The sequence below is a fragment of the Jatropha curcas genome, chromosome 3, assembly GCF_041381405.1.
Source record: "Jatropha curcas cultivar XTBG-Jc1 chromosome 3, XTBG_Jcur_1.0, whole genome shotgun sequence".
Lineage (NCBI taxonomy): Eukaryota > Viridiplantae > Streptophyta > Magnoliopsida > Malpighiales > Euphorbiaceae > Jatropha > Jatropha curcas.
Window position 1 is genome coordinate 23,652,045 of NC_143153.1, and position 9,537 is coordinate 23,661,581.

Genomic DNA, 9,537 nt, shown 5'->3' on the forward strand with positions numbered 1-9,537 from the left:
AGGTAAATTCTCAAGTACGAGACCAAACCATGTAATAGGAATCTTGCAAAATAATTGTTAAGACAAAGCATGAGCTATATAACCCAAGCTAAACCATGTAATGCAAATCATGTGCAATGCCATTTACTTGAAAGGTGCAAGTGCAAATACCTCATGCATGAAAAACAAAAGACTTAAAAGAAAGATACGGCAAAAATGCAAGTTGGAGCTGAAAGGTTGGCCAAACTTGAATCTAACAACTAAAATACAAAAACAGAAAAAGCGTTGCTCTAGAAACTGCGTTACCATAATGATTCACAAGCAATATTATGAGCCTGCTGTATAACATAGAAAAATAAATGAATTAGAAAACACAGGAAGTTCATTGTTTCATTTATCCTTCTGAAATTTCTCCACATATGCCTGCAATCCAAAAAATAAATAAGTCAATACATGAAAAGACAAACATAACGGTACCAAAAGTATTACCTGAAAAAAAAAAAAAATTCTGAACAGCCTATACCCTTTAATAATTTTGTACCATGAAAAAAGTACTAAAAAAATGCAGAAATTCAACTAATTCCCATCCATTACCAAATTTATATTGCCTGAGAAATACAATGTAAAATACGTAAATGAAAGCCCACCTGTACAAGTTTGGTCAGCTTTGGCTTTGAAAATGAAAGATATTGTTGAATTTTTTCTTGTGTTTGAGGAACATTAGCCCCCTGCATTGTTCCAGTAACTTTGTCGACTACTTTCTTCACTATGTTTTTATAAGCATCTTTGCTCATTTGACCTTCCTTCCATGTGGGTTTCAGAAGCTCCTTAACAAACTCCACTAGTGCGAACTTAAAAGCACGGAGCCCCTTAACATCCTTATTTTTTTTGCCCTCATCAGTCTTTCCATCTCCATCGACGTTCTCCAAGGGACCATCATCTTCTGCAGTCACCTCCACTGCTTTCCCACTTTCCTCCGTCTCCACTCCATCATTTTCCTTCTTGGCTTTGGAGTTTGCACCTGTTTCCACCTCATTTAACTGGTGATTCTTGCCATTTGATTCTTGCAAATTGTGGAACTTATTGTGATCACCACCATTTGGTGCTCCAGTTGTAGATGGAGATAAGCTTTTGCAAGACATTTCTGGTTTCGCTTCTGCAATGCTTTTCTGTTTAATGAGGTTTGGCGAAAAGCCTGGGGGATTATTATTGACATCATGCTGCTTAGGGTCAAAGCTGTCAGATATAGGATCATACTGCTTCTGTGGTCCTACATGTTGACTTGATTGCACGGTTGCTGCAGAATCTGATTTGACAGCCCCCTCAGAGTTGGCAAAGGAAGATATTTCTGTACCATTATGGGCATGTGAATTATGAACAGCATAAAGCTGTGGAAGTTGCTGTCCATTTGCAAGTAACTGGGCAAGAGAGGCTGAGATGTTGGTAAGCTGATTGAGTTGTTCACTGCTTACCATGTTCTGAGTCATCGGCAGTCCAGGATCCCCTTGGGATGCATTTGTTTCCCCAATATCTGGCTTGGTGACTATCTTTGCCTCCTGAACCAGTGACTGATTTAGAGGATTTACTATACCTCCCCCTGATATTGGGATTTTTACTTGACCTTGTCCAACCGCATTCAAGACTGGAAGAGGTAAAGCATTTGGATTCAAGCCATTTTGATTAAAGCTTTGTGCCGGTAAGATATTGGCAGAAATGCCAGTATGAGAGCTGGCAGCTTTTCCAGTCACATTCTTATCATCATGTGGTAAAGCACTAACACCAACCTCCATTAAATTGTAGTCACGTAGTTTTGCAGACGATTCATTTATCATCATCGGCATAACTGCAGTGACATCATGCACCTGACCCGAAGCTTCTAGAGTTATACCAGGATCGCAGCTAGTTAAGGAAGCATGCTCTTGTTTATCAATATGGTTGGAAGGTTGGACTTTATAATTCCATTCAGGAGACATGTCCATATCTCCCAGCCAATTCTTGCCAGCTCCTTGATCAGAAGCAAGCATGTTATCACCAGCATTTTCTGCCTTCCATGGAAAGGCCTTTTCATGATCAGTCAATGGATCTTCACATGCCTTGTCCTCCCAACGACTCCATCCACCATCTATAGACCGTGCAAGGCCCCTTTCATCAGGGGCACCAATAGCCTCATCTTTATTATCCCTGCTCAACTTTCCAGCATCTGAAGTACTAGTAGAGCCCCATTTTGGACCCTTCCATAATTTTTCCACATCATCAGAATGGTGGTCAAGTGAACACCTAGCATCCCGTGACCTATCAGGACTAAATAGGGTCTGATCCTGATGTGAAAACCTACAAGACTTTCCATTCCGACAATTACCTGCAGCAAAAAATTTGCAAGGAACATCAGCTGCTCTTCGGGGTTCACGATCACCACGTCTTTCTGGAGATGCATCCCTATGCCTTCTTTCATTTCTTTCTCTAATGACCTCATTAGAAGATCCCTTGCCAACTGCATGAGAGGCACTATGATGAGGAAACCTGCAGGACGCACCCCTCCTACAGTTCCCTTTAAGAAAATCAGTACAACAATCAGTAGATCTTCCGCTCCCTGTGGGATACTCTCTGGAATCATGAGGGGCAGGATACTTTGGTGTTATAGTTTTCCTGTGTCTTTCCCAACCATCATCATAGCTCTGAGTACCTTGGTGAAGAAATGGACAGTGATTGCCCTTCCTGCATCTACCAGCAGCAAAATCTTTACATAACTGAGTTGATACTCCTGATCTGCTTCTACTTCTGTCAAATGGTCCAGAATCTCTCCCAAAGCCACGGACTGGGCTTCTACTCCTGCTCCGGCTCTGGCTTCGGCTTCGGCTTCGGCTTCTGCTTCTGCAAAAAAATAGGATAATCAGATAGCACCAAGAGAGAGAGAGAGGGAGAGAAGAACACCCATCGTATTCAACATAGAACCAAATATCCCAGCAGCAGAAGTGCCTATTACTCGCTTTTTACCTCATCAGTAATAAACTTTATAGGGAAGTTGAAAAAAGCATTATGCTCAGTAAATGGGAAGAATACAACACAAACACCATAAATTGCAAACTAATGGTAGTTTAAAAGTGTTTTAACATAATGGTAAGCCTTTTGCATAAAATAGTCAAGAGAAAAAAAAACTGATTTCAGTGATATTATAGGCTTTTCATACATGCAAAATATATCAGTAACAACGATTAGGCACAGCCATATGAATGAAGGGAAACATTGGGTTAAAACAGGAGATTAACTGCAAACCTAGTACTTAAGCCAGAAAAGGTACAGTCTCAACCTTCTTGATCTTTTCCATTCATTTTTAGGAGAGATGCGATGATTTTGCTGTCTCCATTCCTCAAGACCAGGAGACATTCTCGTTCCGTAACTGTCATCTCCATCCCATGGCGTCATTGCTTTTGAACTTCTGTTACGGTCTTCATCAATGCTATCATCCCTACGCGAGCCTCTTCTTCCAGGCAAAGGTTCCAGAGTAGACCATTTGGGACGATTACCACTTGCTGCTTCAGGAGAAAGCCAGCCGCGTTGTGATTCTTTGTCATGGAAACATAAGCCTGCTTTTCCTGGCCATGCATTGTCATGTATACTTTCAAACTGAATACGAGATTCTTCTTTCAAATCCCACTTAGAACTACGTCTTCGACCACTTCCACTCATTTTGACAAAAGTAGCACCACCTTCTCATTCGAAAAGAGTACAATCTGGAACCAGCATAAGAAATATATTAAAAACCCTTGACTATATATAACATGTGTTTAATCATTTAATTTCTCTCCTGAAGTTTGCCCTCTACAGTTAGCATAAAGGAAAAACTATTACAAGTAGAAAAGGTTATTAACAAAAGAAATGGATGTATATCCATATACACAAGAGAAGTACGAGATTCTTAGCAACTCCATAATCCATACAAAGAAAGTGTTGCACCTGACCAAACCATAAATTCACAAGTCATACATAAGTCATATTTTAAGTCAGTCCAACTTTACAACTAAGTTTATTTCATAATTCAACTGAACAGAACTACAATGGCAGAAAACCCCAAATTCTCTCAGTTTCTCACAAGTTTTTTTATCAGTCCCAGAATTTTCACGTTTGTCCTTGTTCTTTTCCATTGTGTTATAGAAAAGCCTGATCGATTTTTTAATTCATGAGATGCTTCAAGAAGGCTGCAATTATTTTGGTTGTCATTAATATACTTAAAGAGGCTTGGAATAACAACAACAACAACAACAATAATAAATACGTCCTCTCCACGATGAGCTTAGGCGTGACTGGTAATCATGGTGACATTCTACATCTTAATGCATTGTCTAAAGCATGCCCATTATATTTGCACTTGTAAACAAGCAAATGGCAAATTTTGACTTCCTTGTAGCATGATCTACAGAAGAAGAATTCTTATCTTCCAATTTAATCACTTCCATAACTTAAGTCAACCATCGTTTTTCCCTTCAAACTTACATCAAGCAACCAAGTTACATTACGATACTCCACTATTTAGGTATCAACATCCGAGTCACTAAGAAAACTATTGGATGTATGATCCCCATTCATAGGGATCAGGAATAGTCTTTTCCTAATATCATATGTCTCAACAAACTAAGTTACAAAACTTCAGTGTTTAAGTATCAACATCCAAGTCACCCTAAGAACACAACCTGGTGCATGATTCCTCCCATGCTGAACAAGAATAATTGTTTCCTAATATCAAATGTCTCAACGAACCCTAACTTCCACACTCTTTCTTTGTTCCTAATACTTCAATAAAATATGCCATCCATTGTATTAAGCCAATAATGACGGTATGGATTACCATTTCCAGGAATCAAACAAAAGTGAAGGTGTGCATTAATCTTGATCTAACGTTTAGGCTTCAGACAAAATAGAGCATAGAATGGCAATAATGCATTGAAAAAAGGAGAAGATTGTGGATGAACTGGAGAAGTTTGTAGTGTCTAAGGTGCAATCTGAATGCTGATGTATGATAAAACTATAGGCAACATATGTAAGACCATCTTTCTACTTGTTAGCCAAACATATGTAAATTAATAAGAATACTAGTAATTCTTTAACAACCCCAATTTCACAATCAAATTACTTTTGAAAAGTATGAAAATGGATTAACAGTTGAAATTTTTTTAATGATGATCTTTTACCAATCAGATAATTCAACTTCTTGTTGAACTTACCAGAAAAAAGTTTGCAATAAAGCAATGTATCAAAAAAAATTGAATTAGCAGCTTTTCAATAATCTTTGGAGCATGTGACTGTTGGATAAGAGAATCTATTCAATAATCTTAGGAATACTGGTCAAATTCTTGTGGTGGTGTTTCTGACAAGTCCATGTCGGGCTCCAATAAACCTTGAGTTCACGATTCAATTATGGTTTGATTGGTGTAGGAATTCAAAGATGAAGGAGAAAACACAACAATTTTCTAATAGGTTTGACAATGAGTTCTCCAATCATCTTCCGCCAACTGATGATAAATGAAAAGTCAAACAACAAACAGGGAAATAGCTAGTAGTTGCCTATGATGAATAAACTTCCCTAGGATAGCCTTTAAGGGTGACAATGCAAGTCAAGGTTTCTCTATCAGTCCTTTTTTTCCCCAAAAGAGTAAAACACAAAACTTTGTACAAATTATTGGTAATAGCAATTGCAAAAGCCCAACTCTATAGCAACTGATGTAGAGCTCAAATAAATTTCCTACTACTACGCCCAATAGAAGAATACTAATCGCAAAAAGGTAAAGCAAGAGTGATGATTGGGTTGACTACTCCAATGGGGAGAAAAACATACCTCATCACTGGTGCAATAAGCACGTTTCAAACAAATTTGCTTACAATTAAAGATAGATGCAATTAAACCCATATGATAAAATTTTACAAATTCAAGTGGCCAACAATTACATTGGCAGAAAGAGACATTCTGTAAGCACCAGAATCCCCCTCTATTCATCTTTCAGACACGTGTTGTTTTACTTTGTCATCAGAGTTAAATACAAATATTAATTTTGAGACCACCGAACAATTTTATTGATTGGTCTCGTGGAACATTGTAATCCAAAATCACATGCCTATCAAATTCAGCATTCATTGGACAGAGATCTGAGGTAAAATTTAGAAGATTCAGACTAAACTCCAAGAGCACCACCAAAAGCACCATTAAAACAATAAAGCACGCTGCTTCTACCTGCCTTAATTGCAAAACATGTAAGCTCAATTTTGCATTGCATCCATTTATTAAAGTTGTCTATAATTAATCCCCAAGCATGGTAGTTATGAACTTATATAACCAGAGCCCAGAGGACAATTGATTATGGCACATGCAACTGCCACTTACCCACTCCATTCTCTAGGACGAAGATACCCTCCATTTCAAAGGACCCAGATGAAGCACATGGAACCTACAATTTATTTTTATATTAATTCCATGAATAATAACAGTGTAATAGAGGCATATTCTGTAATTTAAACTCATAAGATAAACAAAAAAATATATATATACATGAATCAACTGCAAAGCTACTATATACATTCTTAAGTACTAATGAATAAAGCTTTTCCCAATTACTTGGTTTTGCAATATGTCCTCTTAGTTTTCACATTGCCTAAACATACAAGAAAAGAAACTAAGACAAAATTAAAACCAGTGAACCAGAAAAGAAAAGCTTGAGGTAGTTATTGCATATATCCGAACAACAATATCTGGAAAATAACAAAGCTTCAAGTTTCTCTACTCACAACACAATATCTCTTATGAGATTTGTGGCATAAGTAGCACCATGAAATTCAAAGAGACATACATGGCCAAATCCTTAGCTCAAACCAGACTTCACAAACAGAACAAAAATGTGATAAACCAGGAAGCAACACCTCCATATTTTTTATATTTAAACATACCAAATGATTCTACAATCATAAATTATCCAAGTATATAAAGAATAGGGCTTTCTTCACAACCTGATCATGTAACTGGCAGATAGAATCATATTTTTGTTATAACTTATTATTTATGACTATATTCTAATCATAAGATGGAAAAAGACAAAAATGAAAACCATCACTCCCCCTACCACGCTCACACACACAAAAAGAAAGAAAAAAAAAAAAAGCAAATTAAAAACACAAAATTTACCATTTTTTACAAAACGAGAAATGAGAATTATTTTCTTGTACAAAATGACTCTACTTCAATCTTACATTTTAAGTAGCAGTAGCAGCTAGATATGAAGACGAAAAACTGAAGAAAAGTATATTAGCTACCCAATCCCTATATCAAAACTCAAAAACTGAAGGAACTAATTTCGAGTGTAGCATCAAACTAGAGTAGCAAAGAGAAGCTAAAAGCACCAAAAAAAGAAATATCATTATTGGTGATTCCACAGAACCCCATTTAGACAGTATCATTTTTAAAGAAGTAAAGGCTCCTGAAAAAATAAGCAAGAACGAAATTTTATCAGATTTCTAAAAAGAACTCCAACAGAAAAGCCCAATAGTTGGATCGAGTAAAAGCAGCTCCAACCACGACAAGGAAAAGAGGGAAGCGAAAGAGATATGATAACGAATAGAAAGAAAAAGAAATAGAGAGTGCGAACCTGCAAAGAAATCAGTGGTGGGCTAGTAGACGAGATAAGAAACCGGTAATATGACGGCGGCAGAGTATAGAGATCGGCGGTGGTGCAGCGTTCGAAGCACAACCAGTAAGAGGCTGAGTCCGATACGATCTTGTGGAAAATTAGGGAATCAGGGATTATTTCTTCGGTAATGCTCGAGCTGTTAAAAATATATGTGGGCCTTGCCACGTGTAAATACGTATTGTGTAGTGTACTGGACCATTAGAGGTAATTAGTTAGAACTACATGGCAAAAGGGAGAAAAACCTAGTCCCTAAAATAATTTGATAAAAGACCAAAATTTCCATAGTGAGCATTTCATTCAATTTGGACATTCTTGAAAGTACAAAGTCTAAATTGTCCTTTATTTACTTTGTTGATAACACCGAAGTTCTTAGAAAAATAAAAAAGTGATAAATAAAATTCAAATATTATATTAAACATGATTGAGTTATTAATATATTCCTTTTTCAATTAAATTGCATACAAGTTTCAGTTTTTATGCATTATTTATTGTTGCATCATCTGCATCTAAATTTTCTAATTATAATACAGTTTTGTTATAAAAGCTACTTATTCCTCATTGATCATATCATCGTGTTTAAGTGAGATAAAAAAATATATGAAAATTGTAATGTATATTCCATTATATGAGCATATTATATGATAAACTACTCATGTAAAAAAATTGACTAAAAAAATGAGCATATGTTATAAAGTCAAATACTAAAGATTATTTAGCAAATTTTTTGAATCTATCTCTCCAAATAGCAGTGTTTTGCTAAAAAAAAAATGCACCCATAAAGTTCCTCCATTTTCTAAATGTTATATAAGCATGTTTTTCCTAAATTTCTTATTTCTTCTGTAATGTTTTTTTTTTTTTTTTTACTCCCTTCTTCGTACCAAGAATCATCCCAGAAGGGCATTGTGTAGTCAAGTTCTTCATCATGATCTTCCTTTGCATGTAAATTGATCAAGTCTAAAGGATCAGTAGTTTGAGTGAGCTTATTTTTTGAAGTTATGGGCGAATAAGGAAAGTGTCATAGTTGTAAGAAGTGAACTTTCGATTTCTTTTTTTTTTTTTATTACTATAATTCGTGTGCAAATTCTTACATGTGAACTTATGTTATTTATATATAACCATTTAGAAAGAATTTGAGAAGACATTAATGCTAACAAAAATTTTGGTTCCAAAATCAAATTTGCACATATTTTCTTTACGAAATGTGCACATTTTTAAATAGAAATTGAATTTAATAGCCCATTAATTCTTTTAATGGGATAAGCCTTTAATAATGGGCTTTAGAAAAGGTTTTAGATTATTAAGCTTAACCCTGTATTGTATACACGTATTAATACAATCAATAAGCTCAATAGAAATAAAAAATTTCTAATATATAATTTTTGTTAATTATCCTAATATAAATTGATTGCGTATGTGATTAAGCCAAAGGACGGTAACTGAATGGAAGGGAATTGATTTTTCAATCACAAATAAGATGATTTTTGAACTCAATGGATCAATTTCGACTAAAAATTTTGCTTAAGAGTTCAATAAATCAAACCATGAGCTCCCTATCTTTACAGCTCTAGCATTTCCCTTTGTGAAGAGAAGTGAGGTGTATAGTTCATAAGCTTTTCCTACTTAAACCTTTTTTTTTTTTCATCCGTATTAAACAAAATGTGTCATGGTTGTAAGAAGTGAACTTTTGATTTTTTTTTCTTTTTTTTTTTTTATAACTATAATTCGTGTGCAAATTCTTAGATGTAAATTGATGTTATTTTTATGTGGTCATTGGAAGAATTTAAGAAGACAATTAATGCTAACAAAAATTTTAGATCAAAAATCAAATTTGCACATATTTTCTTTACCAAATGTGCACATTTTTAAAACCAAAAGTGAATTTGATAGC

At 35.4% G+C, this 9,537-nt stretch overlaps 1 protein-coding gene across 2 annotated transcripts; it reads right to left on the minus strand.

Moving 5' to 3' along the window:
• Positions 1–202: 202 nt before the first annotated feature.
• Positions 203–7,764, minus strand: LOC149497753 (Zinc finger C-x8-C-x5-C-x3-H type family protein). 2 transcript variants are annotated; one of them, XM_089719148.1, is made up of 5 exons: positions 7,608–7,764; positions 6,353–6,416; positions 3,287–3,710; positions 627–2,850; positions 203–402 (listed from the first exon to the last, which is right to left on the minus strand). In XM_089719148.1, exons 3-5 carry the CDS (start codon positions 3,664–3,666, stop codon positions 370–372), a joined length of 2,637 nt encoding a protein of 878 aa, XP_089575274.1. In that variant the 5' UTR covers positions 3,667–3,710; positions 6,353–6,416; positions 7,608–7,764; the 3' UTR covers positions 203–369. The 2 variants fall into 2 exon arrangements, with proteins under 2 accessions (XP_089575274.1, XP_089575275.1); XM_089719149.1 differs by lacking the exon at positions 6,353–6,416 and having other exon boundaries at positions 7,608–7,748.
• Between the last annotated feature and the right edge of the window lie 1,773 nt (positions 7,765–9,537).

Excerpts from the sequence above, each read along its gene's own strand:
- LOC149497753 (XM_089719148.1), bottom strand. The coding sequence starts at position 3,666 with ATGAGTGGAAGTGGTCGAAGACGTAGTTCTAAGTGGGATTTGAAAGAA. Across the intron at positions 2,851-3,286 it reads GAATGGAAAAGATCAAGAAG|AAGCAGAAGCCGAAGCCGAA; the intron begins GTTGAGACTGTA and ends ATTTTTTTGCAG. Across the intron at positions 403-626 it reads AGCTGACCAAACTTGTACAG|GCATATGTGGAGAAATTTCA; the intron begins GTGGGCTTTCAT and ends TTTGGATTGCAG.